This window comes from Aspergillus caelatus (genome assembly GCF_009193585.1).
Source record: "Aspergillus caelatus strain CBS 763.97 unplaced genomic scaffold BDV27scaffold_410, whole genome shotgun sequence".
In the NCBI taxonomy this organism is placed as follows: Eukaryota; Fungi; Ascomycota; class Eurotiomycetes; order Eurotiales; family Aspergillaceae; genus Aspergillus; species Aspergillus caelatus.
Window position 1 is genome coordinate 1 of NW_022475673.1, and position 20,557 is coordinate 20,557.

The 20,557-nt window shown below is 49.8% G+C and overlaps 8 protein-coding genes across 8 annotated transcripts; 2 read left to right on the forward strand and 6 right to left on the reverse strand.

The window, feature by feature from the left end:
* Nucleotides 1-43: 43 nt before the first annotated feature.
* BDV27DRAFT_81433 (putative stress response protein Nst1) lies at nt 44-3,122 on the forward strand. The gene is made up of 3 exons (XM_032077667.1): nt 44-1,959; nt 2,028-2,144; nt 2,200-3,122. The coding sequence occupies exons 1-3, from the start codon at nt 111-113 to the stop codon at nt 2,667-2,669; spliced, it is 2,436 nt and encodes an 811-aa protein (XP_031920803.1). The 5' UTR covers nt 44-110; the 3' UTR covers nt 2,670-3,122.
* Nucleotides 3,123-3,170: 48 nt separating this feature from the next.
* BDV27DRAFT_81434 (vacuolar protein sorting-associated protein 35) lies at nt 3,171-6,618 on the reverse strand. Its single transcript, XM_032077668.1, has 5 exons — nt 6,266-6,618; nt 5,547-6,184; nt 4,500-5,491; nt 3,892-4,440; nt 3,171-3,816 (listed from the first exon to the last, which is right to left on the reverse strand). Exons 1-5 carry the CDS (start codon nt 6,400-6,402, stop codon nt 3,499-3,501), a joined length of 2,634 nt encoding a protein of 877 aa, XP_031920804.1. The 5' UTR covers nt 6,403-6,618; the 3' UTR covers nt 3,171-3,498.
* A 166-nt stretch (nt 6,619-6,784) lies between these two features.
* Nucleotides 6,785-8,380, reverse strand: BDV27DRAFT_138805 (uncharacterized protein). Its single transcript, XM_032069321.1, has one exon. The coding sequence runs from the start codon at nt 8,039-8,041 to the stop codon at nt 7,199-7,201; it is 843 nt and encodes a 280-aa protein (XP_031920805.1). The 5' UTR covers nt 8,042-8,380; the 3' UTR covers nt 6,785-7,198.
* Nucleotides 8,381-9,337: 957 nt separating this feature from the next.
* On the reverse strand, nt 9,338-11,766 carry BDV27DRAFT_138806 (transcription factor TFIIIC subunit TFC6; the record flags this gene model as incomplete). Its single annotated transcript, XM_032069322.1, has 2 exons — nt 9,338-10,314; nt 10,373-11,766. Coding segments are annotated over 2 exons (2,242 nt in total), but the record flags the coding sequence as incomplete, so codon positions are not given.
* A 421-nt stretch (nt 11,767-12,187) lies between these two features.
* Nucleotides 12,188-13,635, forward strand: BDV27DRAFT_81456 (uncharacterized protein). The gene is made up of 2 exons (XM_032077670.1): nt 12,188-12,550; nt 12,612-13,635. Exons 1-2 carry the CDS (start codon nt 12,515-12,517, stop codon nt 13,512-13,514), a joined length of 939 nt encoding a protein of 312 aa, XP_031920807.1. The 5' UTR covers nt 12,188-12,514; the 3' UTR covers nt 13,515-13,635.
* On the reverse strand, nt 13,636-14,840 carry BDV27DRAFT_81446 (dolichyl-phosphate beta-D-mannosyltransferase). Its single transcript, XM_032077669.1, has 2 exons — nt 14,483-14,840; nt 13,636-14,390 (listed from the first exon to the last, which is right to left on the reverse strand). Exons 1-2 carry the CDS (start codon nt 14,584-14,586, stop codon nt 13,757-13,759), a joined length of 738 nt encoding a protein of 245 aa, XP_031920808.1. The 5' UTR covers nt 14,587-14,840; the 3' UTR covers nt 13,636-13,756.
* Nucleotides 14,841-14,979: 139 nt separating this feature from the next.
* BDV27DRAFT_138810 (uncharacterized protein) lies at nt 14,980-16,077 on the reverse strand. Its single transcript, XM_032069323.1, has 3 exons — nt 15,580-16,077; nt 15,400-15,504; nt 14,980-15,315 (listed from the first exon to the last, which is right to left on the reverse strand). The coding sequence occupies exons 1-3, from the start codon at nt 15,773-15,775 to the stop codon at nt 15,197-15,199; spliced, it is 420 nt and encodes a 139-aa protein (XP_031920809.1). The 5' UTR covers nt 15,776-16,077; the 3' UTR covers nt 14,980-15,196.
* A 9-nt stretch (nt 16,078-16,086) lies between these two features.
* Nucleotides 16,087-19,030, reverse strand: BDV27DRAFT_138812 (uncharacterized protein). The gene has a single exon (XM_032069324.1). The coding sequence runs from the start codon at nt 18,786-18,788 to the stop codon at nt 16,707-16,709; it is 2,082 nt and encodes a 693-aa protein (XP_031920810.1). The 5' UTR covers nt 18,789-19,030; the 3' UTR covers nt 16,087-16,706.
* Between the last annotated feature and the right edge of the window lie 1,527 nt (nt 19,031-20,557).

A 20,557-nucleotide genomic window follows, 5' to 3' on the forward strand; every position in this document is an offset into this window, starting at 1 on the left:
TTTTTTTCTAGAGCATGCGGGCTGATTTCATTCACTTTTATGTTGACTTAGACGGGATTCTCACGGTTGCAGACGATCTCTTAAAAAATGACGGGAAGCACTTTATCGATATGATGGAGCAACTAGCCGAACGTCGAATGCAACGAGAGGAAGATACGCAGTACGGAATAGCCGCAGCACATCAGTCCCTCCATAGCGGTCATAATCATGGCCCTTATGACGACGAGGATTATGATGACGAAGAGGACGACGACTACGATAGTCAAGAGGAAGAAGACTATGAGGAGGACGAGATGGTCTGTCCTGGAGTCAACTATTTCCCCGACAACGTGTTACAGTGCAGGCTGACACATTGTTCTCAGGATGCTATGACGGAGGAGCAACGGATGGAGGAAGGCCGGCGAATGTTCCAGATTTTTGCAGCTCGAATGTTCGAACAGCGCGTATTAACTGCCTACCGAGAGAAGGTTGCTGAGCAACGTCAGCAAAAGCTGATAGAAGAGCTCATGGAGGAGCAGACCCGCAACGAACAGCGAAATGCCAAGAAAGCCCGAGAAGCGGAGAAGAGGAAAGAGAAGAAACGTCTCCAGAAACAAGCCAAAGACGAGGAAAGGGCACGAAGGGAAGCAGAGAAGGCCGCAGAGGAAGCCGCAGCCAAAGCTGAGCATGAGAAGAAGTTAGAGGAACAAAGAAAGAAGCGAGAAGAGCAACGGAAGAAGCGAGAAGCCGAGCGGAAGGCCCAGGAGGAGGAGCGTGCGCGAAAAGAAGCAGATAAACAACGGCGGCTGCGCGAAGAAAGAGAACGACAAGCGGATGCGGAACGAAAGCAACGGGAGCAGAAGGAGCAAGAGAAGAAACGGCGTGAAGAGGCCCGGAGAAAGGAGCGGGAGGAACGCGAGTCGAGAGAAAAGGTGAAAGAGGAGCGTGAGCGCAAGGCTCGTGAGGAGCAAGCAAGGAAGGCTGGGCAAGAACCTCAAGAGCATAAGCGTTCATCGCAACAAGGATCGGTACCTATTTCATCGAATATGCACTATCCAGGTCTTCCCGGTCACCTTCAATCTCCGCACTATCAAGCTGCTACACCAGTTGTACCCAAGGCGCCTACTCCTGTCAAGCCTCGTCAGCCATCCCAGCAAGACTCCCACACATCTTCTCCGCGGTCTCAACCGGCCAGCACCGAACCATCGCAAGTGTCTATCTCTCCACGGTCGATGGCGCCAACCCAGTCGTCCGGGGCCTCGAGTGTAACCTCCAAACAAGGTCACGCTCAGCAACCCATGCTTCATCACCCCCAACCCTCAACACCACTGTCACCACTTGGATCACTAGGGAGATCTTTTCCGCCCGGATTCTCGAATGGACTACCGCCGAATCCCCCTGGTTTGGCTGGGATTGTACCTCGACCGCCAATTGGTCATGAACTGCCCACGTACCCACCGCATTCAACGCCTCTCATGAGTCAACTGCGAGGATTTACTGCACCTAATGGAATCCCTGTGCCTCCCCCAGGTATAAACGGAGCCCGTCCGATACCCCCTGGACGAGGGTTTCCGCTTGATCCAGGCCACGGTCTCCCATTCCATTCTCAACAGCCAATATCGGGACCATTCTCTGCTCAACCAGGTGGCTTAGCACACGGACATACCCGACAACCCTCAGGCTCATTTGAAAGGTCTCCCCTGGATAGTCATGCCCAACCGTTCTCTATCTCCAGACCGAGCCACATCAAGCGTCCATCTAGTACTCAGCAGGAACAGGGTGAAACTAACTACACTATGCAGCGGCATATGGACAGTTTGAGTGCCCAGCTGGGTAGCAGTGCCCTTCTTGATGATACCGATATTCCTTTTACGTCGAACTTGTCACAATCACTCCCTGGTGCAACAGTACCGGGGTCTCTACCAGGACCGACACGAGCCAGCTTTGCAGCACCCTCGTTGTTCCCAGATCCTCTTAGTGGTAAGTCTAACCGTCGAAGTATTAGCCCATCATGGACTCAATAGCAGAAAGCACTAACACTTCCACAGCACCGAAACACACAAATTTCCCTGTCAATCCTGGTGTAGGCGGCAGCACGTGGGGAGCACAACTCCCCTTTGGGGCTTCTGCTTTCCCCGGCGCCTCGACATGGGGAACTGTTCACGGTCAGTAACAGAGGCCAGCGATCTTATTATGTTTCACTGCTAACGGTAACCTCAGGGGGCGGTTGGTCGAACAACGCGTTCGGGTCCGGAGGTCATCATCGTGCGCACACGTCGCGACCTGTTGCCATCCGACTATTGGTGATCCAAGCCTGCAAGCAACTAAACACCATGAGTCCCTCCAAGGGGGCGGCTGGTTACCATGACGTGAACTACGTTCTTCGCCAGGTTGACCAGCTCCGGCCTCCAAATGAGCCCTCCATCTCGCTCAAAGAGATGCTCGACATCTGCGACACGGAAGGCAACACACAAAACGGCGGTGGCTCATTCTTAATCAAGAGCGATGAGACCGGCGAGTACGTCAAGTTCGAGTCAGATACCAACAGTGCAGCCTCAGGCCACAGAGGCAGCATTGTGCCCGGTGAAATCGGCAGTCCTGTTCCAAGCAGTAGCATACCGGCATTCGGCGGCATCGGCAGTACACCATCAGTGCTACGACAATTTTCTTCTCCACCCACGGGTTTCTAGGCGTTACCGGGGCTTTATCACACAGCATTCGATTCTATCTACCACTGGAAATGGGGAATCTTTGTTCTTTTTGCTTTTTACTTTTTTTACTACTTGCGGTTTGGGAATGATTGATCGCTGAAATGCCCCCCTCTGTCCAAGCGTCATCATGTCATGTGTTTCACGTCTTTATCATACGGTTTCCCACTTGATGGTTCTCGCTTTCTTTTTCTTCTCTTCTTCGTCCTATCTTATCTTCTTGTGTGTTCTTTTTTAACCTGTTCGAGTTAATCCTCGCGCACGGGCATTATCATGTCTTGTATGGCTTATTGCAGAGATTCCCATGGAGCAAACGTCCCTCCGTGTCAAACAATTACACGATCGATTTGATCTCACCATGATTGTTCACGTCATAATTACTAGTAGACTACTTTGGTCCAGGCTACTGCTGTAATGAGATATCCGCATTGAAAGAAGCTTTAACAAGTTACAAACAAAGTAATCTACTGTGATCACGTGGAATATTAACCCTCTCGCTCACTCATTGGTCGAATTTTTTTTTGCTTAACTGGTCAAATTCTATTATGACAAGAATAAAAAGTGAATATTGGGTATGATAGTCTGACGAAGGACAACAGATGATGATACACCTATATGATCGTATCACAAAAAGACGGGGTTGTGGATTAAAAGAGAGAAAGAAGGGAATCTTACAAGTTTTGCATGCTAGGAGAGACGAGACGAGACACGGACAACAGGCGGGGCAGGTATTTCATCGGGGAAAGGAAACTCAAATGGAACAAGGATAGAGAAGAAACAAGTACACACGCATCATGTCATACAATCATTCTCACTGCTTAGCCTCCGTCACAACACCTTCATACTCTCTTGACCGGATGTAATCCAAGGTGCGCTGGAAGTGGCGTTTGGGACCCTCCAAGCTGGGGTTTGGCTCGTTTTCGTCCGTTTGCAGGTTGGAGTGGATGAGCTCGATAAGGCCGTTGAGATATTTGGTGGTTACGGTCTCGTTCTGTTGGTCGAAGTAGTAGACGTAGCGGTTTAGGATCTCGACGAAGAGTTCGACGGACACGGCGGTGTCCATGCAGGCATCTGCAACGCGGAGAGCACGTTGGAGACATTCAAGAACACGCTTACCGTCGCGGTAGAGCTGTTGACCAGTTAGCATTTTGTTGAATAAAGAATTGGGCTGTCCTTGGAACTGTTAATCGGGGCGAAAACATACGTTCTTAGGATCGTCATCGTTTCGCTGTGGGTTTTCGACAACCCACCAGAGGTGGCTGGCCAGGTACACCGCTCGGCATTGATCGGGTTTCTTAAGCAACTTGCTACCGTGCAGGGCGGCCTTAGTAATGAGCGTGTCGTAATTCTCCTTAGAGAATCCCCGGGACCCATGGAGAGCGCCAGCAATAATGCAGACCGCCTGGAACTGAGCACGGGAATCGCTAATGGAATCCTCATAGATGGTAAAGGCTTGTGCAAAGAACTCGTAACTATATTCCTCGAACCCTGTCTGATCGGCCACCTCACCGCACATTACGAATAGACGTAATGCCAGATCAGCACATCCGGGGTTCACACGTTGATAGAGGTTGTTGACACATTGGTGCATGAAGCGGTAGAGCGCCGACGACTGCGACTGCCAGTTGTCATCATAATGCTCGCGGGACTTCAGCTTACGCGCCAGCCGTATCGAAGCAGTGATAAGGGCTGGGGTCGTGTAGCGGATACGCTCGTTACCATCGGCGTAGGCTTTGCGAGTTGCTTGAAGTAGCTATCAACAAGTTAGCCATGGCAAAGGGAACAAGTGTGATCTAAGTTCAGCCGTTTTACCTTCAACTGGGTATCATTTTCTGGAGCTTGGATCAAGTGGATTAACCGCCCAAGCCACCCTTGTTCCTCGATGGTCTCATCCGTCTCACCTCGGCGCTGGGCTTGTAAACCAAGTCCCATAGCTTGCTGGGTGCCTTCCTTGATCAGGACCCTCAACGCTTGTAATACACGGTCCAAGTTCTCCGTAGTGGCGATAAGCGTCCGATTCTTCAGAAGGCTACGGGCGATCTCACCCGCAACAGACCGCCGCGTAGTATAGGACTGCGCTGTCAAGAGAGGAAGATAGTGTGGCAGAGCCAATGCAGTGAAGATCGAGACGTATGAGCGCAGAGGAGCAAGGAGAAGATGTAAAAGGTTCTGCTGCGTTGGAGCAGAGTGCAAATCTGCGTGATCAGCATACTCCGCAGTCTCGCGGGTAGCGAAATCGAGAATCTGGTCGACGTATTCTAGTTGATCGGGGTACGTGTTCAGCGCAAGATTAACGAGCGAAACCAGCAGTGCCATGGTATCTTGGATGGGGAGACCACGCGATTTGATAAGGTTGACCACCTGCCCGTAGAATACATCGTAAAGCTTGACGTCTGTGGGGATCCCAGCCTTTTCATCTTTGTCGCCGTTTGTGCTAGCGCTGGGTTCTTCCTCTGATTCTTTTGCACTTGCGTCATCTGACTCCTTTGAGGTCTGCTCAACGCCGTTCTCCTGAGCAGCGTTTGCATCGGCATCGGCATCGGCATCGGCGGGTGCTTCCTTCTTGGACTCCTCTGAGACTTTGAGGTTTTCGAGAAGTTTAGTAACCGCTTCTTCTTCACTTTGCTTTCTAGATTCTGGATCAGCAGACAATTCGGTCTCGCGTGCCGCATAGGACGACAGGCGGTCCATAAGACCAATCACGATCTTCTTCAGGTCCACATGTGGGTTAAGCCGGGCAATTGCCGAGAGCAGCAGGTCGAGTGTATGAAGATGGAACTCATCCGGGAAGACCTTTGTGATCACTACAGTATTGACTTAGTAATCCGGCTCATCATGTAATGGTGAATATTCCCTTACCTTCCAGTAAATATTCTTGCGCCAACACATCCCGGCATTGGACAACTTGTTCGAGCAAGGCCTGCAGGATACCAGACTTGTAACCCTCCAGATCAACCAACTGGCTAAGTCGGACAACGTTGCTTCCAACCAGAAGCTCCAACTCCCTGCGCTCCTGCATTCTCTTTTCCCGTTCTCGAGAGGGGCCCTGGTGCTGAAGTCGCACCCACAGCTTGTTCATCTCCACGAAGTTTGTCAGGACGAAATTGATCGAGTCTTGCATGTTACCCTCGGGACCATCCCCAGATCCGGTAGGAAGATAATCCCTCGCCTGTCCGGAGAGATAGTATCTCAAGAAAAGTCCTCGGATAGGATGCTGTACACCTCGGCTCATCTCCATCATGTCCTTCATAATCTCTTTGATCGGGGCATCCTCCACAGACATGTATACAGTGCCGACAGTGATCATCAGATATAGTCGGGGGATGATGTTACCGGCATACTGGACCAGTTCATACAGGTCGGCCAAGTGGTTGACGGGATGGTTCTCTTTCAGGTAAACGGAGAGGTGTCGCAGCGCATCGAACACAGCCATGTATAATTCGTAGTATTGCTTCGGGCCTAAGCTGGGCGTCCGTAGTTCAGAGACTAAGGTCGACCTGGACCAATTGACACAACATGTTAGACCCTACACCAATTGATTCCACTGCTGCCTTGGGGGGGCGGGAGGTTGAGCTCACCCGCATTTGAGCGCATCCATTAATTTTCCCGGGGTCTCTAGGCATTTTCGCATCATTTGTGACTGCTGCCGCACCACTCCCAATGCCTCCTCGAGGAGACGGCTTTGGTCTTCGGAGGGGGTTATCGGGGTGGCCATCGTGACGGATATGGTGGGAGAGTAGAGGGGAGAGTCGGGGGAGGCTGAGTATCGGGGGTCAACACCCTGTCAAAATAGCAGGGGGGAGGTAGAAGTGCTTCAATGGCAAGGGAGCCGATGGTAAGAGCACTTAAAGTGAGAAGGATCAGGGAGCTCCTGGTCCATAGACAGGAGGGAGGGAGAGAGAAAAGATTAATTAACAACAGCAGAAGAAGAGGCGCAGTGGATTGACATGCGATCACATTCGATGGGGTCGCTGCTTGTCGTCTTATGTAAGGAAGCTAATGTACCAACTGACGTAAGGTACCGTACTGTGTACGGAGTACCTGTACCGCGGACGCCCGTTCGGGATTAGCGTGGTCAAATATTCGTACGGCCTTGATAAAGTAAATGAATAGTATATGCATTGGATTATTCCACATTCTATATACTCCTTGAGAAGTTCAAGCCATCTAATCTATCTAAAGAACCAATCTGGTAACCAGGGGAAAAAAAGAGTAAACCCCACCGAAAAAGCAACACGCCAAAGGAAAGACAGACAAAACGCCATATGCATATGTATGATGTACCATCATCACATCGAACATCATGTTAATCATCATCATGAAACCAGAGAACGAGAAGGAAAGTGTGCCAGTGATCATCCGTCACGTTCATCAGTCTTTTCATATCGTACCCGTCATATCATTGTTCACTTCGCTTATCTTATAAGCGATAAAGTGGCCAATCATTTTGGCCAAGAGACGCAATCGATCGTTCGCACATATCCAGGCATGTTTCGCATCTTGCATCAACATTAAGCCTCAAGCGATGTACCATTCGAGCTCCTCTTCGCCACAGCATTGCTATCATGAACGCGGGTGGAGTTTAGGGCATCACGAAGGTAAAGAACCGCACGGTCAGTGATGTTCAAGCTGCGAGCCTTGACGTGGGAGTTGGTGCTGTTGCTGCGAGCACTGATTGTGTTGGCCTCGGTACTGTTGCTGCGAGCGATGACAGCAGACGCAGTGTTATTGGTTCGGGCCGTCAGATGAGAGTTGATAATGTTACTGCGAGCACCCAAGCCAGAAGCAGTACCGTTCGACCGAGCGGCAATCTTGGATTCTGTGCTGTTTCCACGGGCAGTGAGGATGGCAGTACTGTTGCTCCGAGCAATGAGCGTAGATTCTGTACTGTTACTGCGAGAAACCAAGGAGGCAGTGTTGTTGCTTCGAGCGTCAAGGTGAGACACAGTGCCATTGTGACGAGCAGCAAGATCATTAACCTCAGTGTTGTTGGCAGAGGAAGACCTCCGGAATCTCCGGGCAGTGGCGTTCAGTCCTCGGGCCACGAACGGGGACTCTCCGCTGGGAATGCCAGTTGACAATGGCCCAGCGCTCCAAGATGAGGGAGTAGGAGTACTGGAAGGGGATGACGATGGGGTGTGTGTGATAGTGATTGTCACCGGGGCCTGTGGAGGAGAGGCAACAGTAACGGTTTCGACGACCGGGGTCGTTTCGGCGCTAGGTGGACCGCCAACATTCACAACAGAATATTGCACATCTCTGCGCGCGAGGGTATCATTTGTCCTAGGACGGAGGAGAGGAACTGCATGAGCACCAAGGGAGGAAAGGACCAAGAGCAATGCTGAGGTATGCATATTGAAGGGATTTGGAAAGTGACAGAGTGTACAGTGAAAAGAAGAAGAAAATATTCGATTATAAGCTCCCTAGGGAAGGTAGAATGAAAATAGTACAGAGGACAATACCCCAGTTAAACTAGACAAGATGAATATATCAAGGCCGAGCAGAGGAGGGACGGCCCCCAATTTATGATCAGCAACTATATAGAAAAACCGGTAGTCTAGAAGAGACTAAAAGCACTCAATCTATTTAGTCAATATCAAGTTTTCATCATCGGACGGCAGAGGGACCCATCCGATGGGGTAATATGCAGGCTGGCGCATCCACGATGGCCTGGGCGACAGCCGTCAAAGGAGGCTGGGAGACCCTCGTCCACCCACGGGGGACCGCCAGCCACGTTAATTTTAGAGACGATCGACGTCCACGCAATCACTATCATGCTATTCATGTGTGTCTGATGTTTATTTTTCAGCAGAAGCCTGGTGTGGCTCTGCAGTCCTTCGAGTTTAGGCAGAAAGAATTCACATGGTCGTACGTATCGTACGGAGTACATACTTCGGAGTACAACAAATCGAGTCGAGATAAAATAAGAAACATTTTCCTATGATTTAGCGCCAAGACTTTTTTTAGCGGCGGAATCTGTGGCTGGAGCGCCCCACTTGCCGCCTGTGGCGTCAAGCAACGGGCAACGGCAGAAAGTTTATCTTTGTTACTGTGCATTCATTAATCATCATGCGTTTATGCGTGATGGAAATATTCGGGAATAGATAGAAAGATCAGATTGATGCATCACGCTCATCACGCAATAGCCAAGACACACAGTACATGGTCGTGGTGGGAGCAACGTCAAGGCTAACGTCAGCATGTCTTTATATTCCTCCGACAATGCTCGAGTTTAGTATCCGACCGTTGGAAGACCCGAAGGGTTTGCACATTGCTAACTGTACCGGCTGTACACATGATCTTGAAAATCTGTAGGATCACCGAGGCGCTATCGGCTCCCTTACCGTTCTCGGGAGTTCTACTATGTAATTAGAATGTCGTAATTCAGGTATACATAAGTTACCATCGATGTTCGGGTATAACCGTATGTAACTTTCATGTCACTTAGACCCTGGAAGGGTCTTTTCGGAATGAACCCGAAGGTTGTGACAGGTTCTATCCAGCTCGGGCTCTCTGATCTACCTCATCATTAGAGATCCGCACGATCTATTTGAGTCCTGCAACTCTATCTGCACGCTCTGTCTAATTATAGCTCTGAGAATATCAACTGACTTTTCTCAAGTAATCAATTATGCAGATAAAATATGCACGATACACAGAACCCCATAAATCATGCAGGACATACGTAATAAGACTGGCGGTCATGAACCTCGTTCAATATAACAACAGTCATCCTCGGAGTAAGATTGAGAGGACACCAACTATGTAAAAAAGGGTGGTTACGTAGCCAGATCCTCCACTCGAATCAGTCCGCAGCCCATACCAGCACTGGCCCACCCCGCGCATGCCTGATTTGGATTCCAAGAGAGTGCGGTGACATGCGTTCCCTCTTCGTAGATTGTGATCATCATTACCCCGTTCACCATCTTGCGATCCCCCATCATGTTCCGTAGTAGGCTTATGCTCTCAGCGCGGTAGCCATCGTGAAATCTACTGATACCTGGATCGCTTGCGTCGTCACCACGCGCCCACTCATGGGTAAACCAGGTCTGTTGCCATTGCTTTTCTTTGACGTGCAACAATCGCCGTAAGGGGTTCGTCGCGACTACCGCACCGCTGGTGCACCCGTACATGACGCTGGGATGCCAGACGCTGCATGGGGCCAGCGAAGAAACTGTGCTAGGGAATCGAGCTACTGCCGTCGTAGTATAGAATCGTCGCACAGCTAAAAGTCTGGCGAAATCGTTCTCGTCGCTGGAGAGAAAAGAGTGTAGCAGAGGAGAGTACGTTAAGTAAGGCGATCCCACTCGCATGCGGTTAGAGTCCACCATGTCCGTTTGGGGATCTAAAACCGACCATAGCCGCGTCTCTCCGTCCATGGACGTAGTCGTTATCAGATGAGCATTTGTTGGATAAGCCGATGCTAGATTAAGAATGTATGTAGAATGGATCGGATGGTAAAAATAAGGGAAAGGGTTTGTTGGAGAGTTCGGCAAAGGCACAATGCTCCAAATAGCGACGAACCCGTTGGCACAGCCAACAGCGATATCACTTGGAGAGAGCCATGTTAAACATGTACAGAGAGTCGATGGTGGCTTAGCTTCGAAGACTGGAGACTGCACTGCGTCTATCGGACAACGTTAGTACGAGGTAAGAGTCCTGCTATTACCTGTACAGAAACTTACAGTATTCGGCCTTGTTCGGGTCGCGGCTAAGCTTGATATCTAGGGCTCTTACATATCCATCTCCCCATACACTAGCAAGAAGCCCGACAGATTTCAAGGCGTCATCATCATCCTCTTCCCGAGAATCTCGACGTATTGGGCACCAGGCCATTCGTCTTAGATCGCCCCAATTAGTGCATAGGGCCATTCGTAGTTTTGGTTTGAAGTTCATATCAATGTGTTTTGTAAGAGACTCTTCCCTCTCGGCCTTGAACATCCAAAGCTGCAAGGCACATGGATACGGAGGGGATGGCCTAAATGCTCGAGCACCACGGTCCTTGAACGGGTCCGGATACTTTTCTTTCTCTCCCTTTGATATCGGCGTAGACACGGCCAGATACTGTGTGAGACCGGGTTGATTTGGAGCCCAAGCCATACACTGAACCTTCTGCCCTAGATTGATAATCCATCCTTCGCGGTTCTTTCGAACTCGACTGGTAGAATCATCCTGTGCAGAAGCCTTACCTTTGGACTTGCTACCAGTGCCCGGCTTTGCTTTCTCTCGAATCTTAGCCTCTCCAAAAGCTTCTCCAAAATCGAAAGACTCATGATGTCCCAACGTGAACACCTTCTGATCATCGACGGGCCCAATAAGCACGGTATGCTTCTTCTCCTTGGCCTGCGGAATGAATTTTTGATAGACTTCTTTCTCAGTAATAGTCTTTAGACGTTGGCGCTTCTTAAACCTCCCTCCCACATCACTATCATAATACCAATCCCACCCGCGCGTTCTTTCCCTCTTCATTTCCTCCGGCTCAACACCAAAAGTCGGCCCAAACCCACAATCCGGCACATCCAGCGCCTCATTTAGGGAAGCACGAGTCGGAAACCCAGAATCAACACCCTTATACCACCGCTGTCGCGCATAAACAATAGACAACAGATCCTTCTCATCAGTACCAAACGTAATCCTCATATGGAGCATCTTCCCCATATGCTCCATCGAGCTATGAGTACCGCGCGAATGCGTCTCATCCTTCGACAGCATAGCAAGGTCACCCCCGAGCCGTTTTCGCTGGAGTTTCGGTCGAGAAGCAATGGCCTTTTGCGCACCGCGCCCGCGGTCAGAGGCATACTCTTCCTCCTCGTCATCATCTTCGGCTCCTTCGCCGTCATTTTCGCCAGCTACGTCCTCTTGGGACCCCTGGTCGTCATCTTCTTCCTCTTCATCCTGCTCTTCATTGGCCTGGAATTCCTCATCGGATGACTCGTTGTCGCTGACTTGTTCTGTTCTCCCCTTGGGCGCCTTGGACCCGTTGTCTGACTCATCGCTTACCCCTGCTGCCTCGAAGGGATCATTCGTGTACTTTGTCTTACCGCCTGTGAGGCGGGTGGATCTGCGTGCACGAGGCATTTGATCTTAAACTCACCTCACGAGAATGAACTTGAGGGATAAAAATAAATAATGGGATATTTAATAACCTCGATCTCAGATATTCAGAGTAAAAGTCATGCCCAGATAGAACAAACAACCACAACCAGCTTCACAATCCTACTAACTCAAATTGCCAATATTCTCAGGCGTCTTCTATGAGAACAGGGTCCACATTCATTCAATTGTAAGAGACTAGAAAAGAACATTCGTTCATACTCCGTTGAAGTTTGCGGGAGTCTTGGCAGATAGGGGAAAGTTGTAATTTTACCTTTTTTTTTTCACTCCCGTTACGTATTTGGAACGAGGGGAAAATTACCATTCCGCTTTTTGGTCAACTTTGTATGAATGTATTATTTTATCGGTTCTGGGGGGCTTTGGGGTAATTGTTAATTGTTGTTAACGTTCGTGCCTGCGATGTGGACAGGGACGTGTACGTTTTTGGTTGGCGTGTGAGAGTTATATGAACCTGGAGGATGGGAAAATACTCCTGGTGCGAAATATCAGAGGGATGGGATCAGCTTTGGACCCCCCCTCCTCAGTGGGCCACTATCAGTTTGGATCGATGCCCGTCAAACGTCATTTCATGGAACTATAATCTCACAGCATATCTTTTGGGCTAAGGTGTTATAAATTGGACCGGTTAGCTTGTCTAGATTATATCGTTCTCTTGCTCGCCCATCCTTCCCAAGCCTACGGAAGAGAGACCGTAAACCCGTCATACATAAACCATGTCTCAATCCCACTCTGGTATCCTCCACGAATATGTACACAAACCCATCCAGTATTCAACCCAGACGAAACCGAACACACTAACAACGGATCCAGGCCCCAAGACTAACGGCCTTCGAATTTAACCCAGGCCCCAAAAAGCAACACAGCCTGCTCTTCGTTGGCGGCCTCACCGACGGCCTCCTAACAGTCCCCTATGTATCCGCACTCGCAAAAGCCTTCGAATCCACCGAATGGACCGTTTTCAACGTCCTTCTCTCCTCCTCTTACCTCGGCTGGGGCGTCGAAAGTCTCGATAAAGACGTCGCCGAGATCGCGCAGTGCGTGAACTTTGTCCGGGGTCTGAAACCCCAGGGCAAGATCGTTCTCATGGGCCATTCAACCGGTAGTCAGGACGTCCTGCATTATCTGCACTCGCCAAATCCGCTCCCTGGGCAGGAGAGTGCTCGGCCTGTGTTGGATGGGGCTATTATGCAGGCACCCGTGTCGGATCGGGAGCATATCTTGCATTTGGCGCACTCGGATCAGGAGGTTCGTGGAGCGTATGAGCAGTTAGTGAATTTTGCGAGGCTGCAGGCGCCACAGTCGCTGTTGCCGCTGAATCTTACTGCAGTAGTCGGATGGCCGGATAATACCGGGATTAGCTGCCGGAGATTTCTGAGTCTCGCGAGTCCAGAGAGTCCAGAAAAGCCTGCGGAGGACGATTTGTTTAGTTCCGACCTGAAGGATCAGAGGTTGAAGGAGACGTTTGGAGCTGTTGCGGAGAGGGGATTAGTGAAGGGGAAGTTAGCGGCGTTATATTCTGGAAATGATGAGTATGCTCTGCCGTCGGTGGATAAAGAGGCACTTTTGCGAAGGTGGAAGGAGGCGACGAATGCTGGCGGGGTGGAGAAATGGAGTGAATACAGCGGTGTCATTCCGGGGGCCGCGCACAATGTGAAGGATGAAGGTCAGGATTGGTTGGTTGAGCGTGTCCTTCAGTATCTTAACAGTGTGTAGTGTGCTGTAGAGTATGATCAGGGCAACATGGATGATCAAGCCAGGCATGAGAAGATGGAATCAAGCATTTTGGACATTTAGTGTACATGAAAAAAAGGTCTTAGGACGACCAACACATAAACAAGAAAGATTAAGAAAGCTTTGCCGCAAGAGAGACGAAAACGGAGGGTATACTAGTATATCGAAGACCACCGAGCGGCCCCTGAACAAAGACCCCAAACAACAGAGGTCAAAGAAACCATTCAGACCTTCAACCACAAGGTAAAAACACCCTTCAAGTACTCCACAATCTCAGAACCGCCCAGCTTACTCTCTCCGTACAATCGATCAACGAAGGTGATCGGGCACTCCTGAACTTTGAAGCCCATGGCCTTGGCCCGCACCATCATCTCCATCTGGAAACTGTACCCCTTGCTCTGGGTGCTATGGATGACCTTCTCCAATACACTCTTCTTGTACAACCGGAAGCTGCCCGTCAAATCGCTCACACCAGGCATGAGCATGACATCGGCGATGAGGTTGGCCGTTCGCGACGTAAACTTCCGGAATAGATCCCAGCCGTACACACCACCCTTGATGTTGTCGCGACTGGCGTACCGCGTGCCCGTGACAATATCGGCGTCCGTTTCCTTCTGGATGCGAATCATCTCTGGGATGAATTTGGGGTGGTGGCTGAAGTCGGCGTCCATAATGATAACATAGTTGCCTGTGGCGTATTGAAGACCGTGAACGTAGGCTGTTCCAAGACCGAGTTTGCCCTCACGCGGCTTCAGGTTGATATGTTCGGGGCCCCAGAGCTTCTGGAGCTGTTTGGCGACTTCAAGGGTGCCGTCGGGGGAGCCATCGTCGACGATGACAACTTCCCAGTCCAGGTTGCTATCGGTTGATAGTGGTTAGCCGTATCCGGGCGCAGATATTGGACCATCGGAGAGGGATTCTTCGAAAACAGAGGGGATGCTAAAGCTCACTTTTCACGGAAGGTGCGCTCCAACAACCAGCAGATAATAGGGAGGTTCTTCCGCTCATTGTAGGTTGGGAGAATGACCGAGTACTTGTTCTTTGCGGCGCCCATCTTGACTGTTGCGAGGGGAGAGATTCAAAGGAGAACGCGGGAAAGATAGGTTGCGACAAAGAAGTCCGTCCGCAGTTGACTATTCAGTGTCAAAGAGTAGTAAGCTGCGTGGGTGCAGTGAGTGATGCTCCTGAGCGATGGGTTTGCTTGGCGGCGACCGCGGGAGATCCGCGTTCAGGAACCCGTGGCCTTTCCCCAGCCTCGTGGCATTTCCATAACGACTCCGTGGCAATACAAATGTGAACTAAATGAATGTAACCACTCCTCAGGGCATCTATTCCCCAGTGGTCAAGTTCAGGAAGAGATAATTATACAATATATAAGCAATAAGCGTGTTCTACGATACGGAAGTACGAAAGTCTAATTTTTAGTCGGTGGCATCTGAAAATATATCTGAGGCCCTGCCCTGGGGCGTAAAACATATTGCGCGCTCGGGTCTACACCGTAAATTAGAAGCCTAACTATTATAATCCGCCAGATAACATTTTCAAATAGTTTCATTTTCTGAACCTCGGTCCGTTAATCAATCATATAGTAACTTTCCCAATTCCATCCGACGGCAAGGGATATCGCCACAAACCACACCACTCGTCCAAGCTTGTGGCCTTTCTCAAAACCCCTTCGGTGGCTTCCCTTCATTCCCTAGTTGATTGTAAGGTCGATCATACCGGTGCTCCATCTCTTCGTTATGTTTCTTTACATCATTAGGAACATCTGACCGCACGTTGCCTTCAGAGTCAACATTGGGGGAATGGCGTCCGTCAGTAATCGTTGGCTTTGCGTCGTTGGAGGGTGACATTCGAATGGGTCTACCTTCTGAATCTTCCTTATCTCGATCTTCTTGGGATGTCGAAGTAGATCGAGGCTGAGAGCGTGAAGATGCTGTTGAGCCCTTGCTGACATCTGGGGCAGATGGCCCTACACAGGTGTGGTCAGATTTCGACCCGCCACTTTTGTTATGTTGGTTGCGTAGCTCTGTCACCGATCACGTACCTGGATGTTCAATGTCCCGAGTTGGGGTATTCCGAGGGTTGTTCGGCTGTTGAGCTTCAGTCTCCCCTTCCCCGCCATAGGAACTCTGAGCGTAAGTCCGCCATGACAGAGGAGTGACCTTCCGGGAACGGTAGAGGGAAGGAATCGACGAATTGGCTACCCTCAATATGGAGCCACTGCGCAAGATTGGATTCATGTTGTATCGGAATCTGGTTAATCAATGTGAATGGGCGAAGCGTGAGGAGATGTTGTTCGCAAGATTATGTCGACTTTGAAAATATTAAGTAGCGAGAATGTAGATTGGAACTTGTGCTACCTGCATTTAACCAATTCTCCTTAGTGGCACTCGTTGGACGTTGATTTATGTTTTGATCATCGGTAATGTAACCGGTGACGTCTTCACACGGTCATACCCTGCAGGACCGAGATTATTGGGTGTCAACCATATTTCCCCAGTTCTTTATATTACTAAGTGAACCAAGGACAAGGGGATTCAGAAAACGAAGATCAGTAAGGTTTGTGATCATTTGCTGATCAAGAAATTATATTCGCCTATGCTGTCATGAAACCCGAACGGATTCGACGATGGAACCGTCAAGCTATACTGCCATAAATAGAAACCATGACCACCGGCATGGATGGTTAACCTGAGATACGAGCTGTTAAATATAGAAAGTACTCCAAAAACAGAAAAAACCCAAAAGTTTGTGGGCCCAAGGAAAAGATAACGATGGACTGAGTTTGGCCACCTACACCGATCCAAAAACGCCATAAAGCTGCGCCGAAGAAAAAAAAAAGAAAAAGAAAAAGAAAAAAGCACGAAATATGCTGGATAGATACTGGAGACAAATGGTGTCAAAGCACACCATGGAAGACCAAAAATGACACGACAGGTCGCAAGGGGAACCGAAAGTGTACGCGATGCATGCCATAAACTCTGTAAACAATGCGAGAATTCCAGCACAGTCAAGATCCCGAGCTGACCGCAGAAGAGAACCAATCATTCGTATGCACATGAAAGATAATGGACCGTTTCCACCGTTGGTAACGCCGACGCTGTAGCTCCACGAGGCAGTACCAACCGATACTCCTCTGATTTTATAGTAGATACCCTCTCTAATGAGACGCTAATCCGTCAACGCGACGCAATAACACACATGCTCATACTGTGCGGTCGCCGTGTAAGTCTGTGTCGCACTCGCAGAGTATTTGAGCGTTGTCGTTGGTGTCGGCTCCAACTCCTTGATTTGAATCGTCTGCTGGGAAATTGGGCTAACGGAGCCGTTATCCAGCACCTGCATCTGCTGGCAGTAAGGCGACTGGGCCTCTGGGTAATCTCTCTTCTCATCCATCTTGATCCGGAGAGGGTAATTAGACACTGAAGAGCTCGAAGAATCCGTAGACTGCGGCAGATGTGTCGAAGTGGAACTGTATTGAGCCTCCTTAGTGGATTGATTGAGGTACAGGAAAAACTCCATCACGGTGCTGTTCCACCAACAAAACCAGGGTTTATCGCCCGCCCGCGCCGTTTGCAAGCGATGAAATGCGCCTGCCATGACATCATCCTCACTGATGTCACGTTTTGAAACCGCACTAGATGAGAAGGTATCCTGGGGGACAATAACCAGTTTATCAAACAAGGAAAAGAAAGTTAGGGCGGGGCCGAGGCTGAGATCGCTGGAGTCCATCATTAGGCTAAGTGACTGCGTAGGATTGGAAAAGTATGGTGCTTGAGCGCCATAAGTGAAAGACGAAGAAATCGGCTCGCTGGCGAAGGTGATGTTACGTGATGATTCTGTCCCGGTTAGAGACACTGGTATTTTCCCCGACTTCATGCAACTCCACGATGGGTTGTAGTCTTGCTCGACAATACAAAATTTCGAAGAATTCTTCGGGTCCGCGGGAATCCAGTAATTCCCAGTAGGCGCAGCTGGTAGATTTGTAGGAATCGTAGATATGGGGGTGGCATCCATCCGGGGGGTTTCTGTTTTGGTGACAATCTTCGGACCTTTCGGGTGGTCGTTCTCCTCATTCGCCGCCTTTTTTGCTCCCAAGACACCTCCGATGACACCTCCGATACATGCCCCCACAAGCATCACGACACCGACCAAAACAAGGGTCCAGACCGGTAACCCACAGCATGCCTTCTTTTTACCTTTAGTCTTCAACTTCTCCTCGAATGCCATGACACCGGTAACTGGTGCTGCTTCCCGCTCTGCGTCATCATTATCTCGTCGATTTGCCATATTTTCCGCGACCAACGTCCTCGACGATACTTCCGAAACTGGCGGCGGGGGGTGCTCATTAGGACTAGGAGTATTATTGTGTAGAGTGACGCCTGCGTCAGGAGTAGGATCAAAAGTCCCCTCAACCTTGGGAACAACTGGGTCGGGGTACCGTGAATAAGGTGGTAGCTGTTCTGTATGGCCATCGGGTCCAATCAAGTCCCCTACGTCGTCATCGGCACGATTGGGTGGTCGTTGATATGCCTGGGGGTGTCCGGGGAAGCCCACTGGAGGAATCATAGCGTTGTCCATCTCTTCTTCTGCCACCACATTCTGTGGGTACATCGCATAGGGGTGCTGGGGTGCATTGGCATCGCCCAACGGTCGCTCCATCGGCCGCACCGTAGACGTAGTCGCGATACTGGGTGAACGGCTAACCCCAACCTGTGGATACATCGCATACGGATGGCTCGGGCCTGTAGCCCCGGTGTAAGGACTTAAGGCCCGGGGAGGCATGGAAAATCGTGACGAAGTGCTCTGACTGCGCTGCGCTATGGAAGGGGCGGTATTAGTGGACGCTGCGGAATTGCGGTTGGTGAAGTCGACCCCCTTTGGGGGCAGACTGGACCGATTTGGTGATTCATCGAAAGAAACCCGTGCATCATCACCAAATGGATTCTCTGTTACCCCGAGATCATTTGGCGTTGTGTTATACGCTTTTTGTTGTTGAGGCAAAGACGAACGGAGGGTATTGGATGACGCGATTGATGAAACGGATGGACTTCGAGGAGTGAGGGTGGCTTGTTCGGAATCGATTTGCTCTAGCGAATAATCATCGGAGAAGACATTGGGGTTGGACGAGTGACCGGACATAGAACGCTGATGCATTGAGTCGGCGTCTTGTGTTGAATTATATTGTTGAGACGGGGATTGAGAGGATCGCGAGAGAGAGCGAGAATGGTCGGATGAGAAACGCCCCGGCATGGCGTTGCACAGCCCTGGCGGGCTTCCTGGCTTAATCGGTCAGTCCGTCAAAAAGAGTGAATCAGTCACCTAAGACGACTGAGCAAAGCGACGGACTGGATGGGTTGGTAGAGGCGAGGAGCGGTGAAAAAAAGGCAGGGGCCTCCAGGGACTAAAAGAATGATGGAATAGGGTGGAATTCGAAATCAAGGATAAATATGTGGGACGGAGGCCGCACAGAGAGCGGATGGAGGTGACGAAGGGGGGGGAAAGGTAGGATGAGAGAAAGAAAGAGGGGGGAGTTAGGCGATGATCACGTCAAGATGGGATTTCAATAGTAGTTGGGCGGTGGTATGTTTGAACTGGAGCGAAGGATTGGGGAAAAGAGAGGAGAAAGAGAGGTTGTGAGAGGATGAGAGAGGGAGAGTTGGACGCCTGGGAGCCTGAACCCCCAGAGGGACTAGCGGGAAATCGGGGGGAAAGTGAACTAAAAGGTGGTGACTTTTCACTAAGTGTTTGGGGGGAGGCGAGAGTGCCTTGATTGACTACTTTTTCCGATCGTGCCCATGGTTAGCAGAACTTTTTCGTGCTAGCTTCGGTCATTCTCCTTCATTTCTTTTTTCCTTCTAATGTTGTTTTTCTTTTTTCTCTTTTCCTTTTCTTTTCTTTTTTTTCCCCCCTCTGTCTCTTTCTACCGTAATTTTTTTTTTCCTGATTAGATTTATTCCAGTCCCAGTCGTTTCTTTTTACCTCAATTAATCGTTCACCATATGTTCCTAATTAAAGGTTTGGGTTATGGTTGCTCAGCCTCGCCACAGTGACACTAGCAGTCTTTAGATCCGCACCCCATCAATATATTCTTAGTCGACTTAACACATAAAGAAAATTAATAAGAATAAAGAAAAATAGAAAAATGAAGTCATGAGTTCACTCCCTCGCTTCAATGAAACAATCTGATACCGGGTGATCCTCGAACTACATTGATTGGCGTCGTGAGGCCACACTACGCGAATGGCTCTGGGCTGAAACAGTACAGTGACCTATCACTGGCAGAGTTGGGCCCGGAAGCCCCTCCGCTGGGTCGGATACCTGTGCCACTTCCGTTAATCCATGACTAGTAAGTAGTATTGGACTTGGCTACCCAGTCATCGAAATTCCCAAAGTTTCACCCATCAATTCGAATTGTAATGACATTTTACCCTAATTCTTTCCCGGATACCCAAGGTCCTAAGGCATTTTTAAGGTTCGGACAACTTCCACCAGTCCCGGTGAAAACAGCATAAAATCCTATTGACCATCGACAGGTTCCAAATCCCAAAAAGTGTGTCCCCCCGCTTAGCACTAAAAGAAGGGATCATGGAACGGTTGGTGGACCTTCTCCCAAAAACCCTGCAGTGCCTGGACCGGAAAACTCTATCTGGCCGAATGCGGAAGAACTCAACGATGATCGGCGTGATGAGGATTCCTCGCCTGCGTCATAGCATTTTTACCATGGTATCTTATCCTCTTTCGTAAAAGACATCGGATGATGACAGAGGCCACGGAGAAAAAAAAAAGAAAGCGGATTATCTCAAAGGGAAAGAAAAAAGGTTGATCTGCTTGTTCAAATACTCTTCAAGTCAATCTGTACCAGAATTTAGGCAGAATATCTGTAACGTACACATAACAACAGTGGCCGCATCTGTTATTCGGTACCGAGTATGGTATTGGTTTGGTTCTCCAGACAGACCGCCTGCGTTCGAGTTGACTGGGACCAGGTCTTGAAGGATCGATAAATCACAATCCATTTC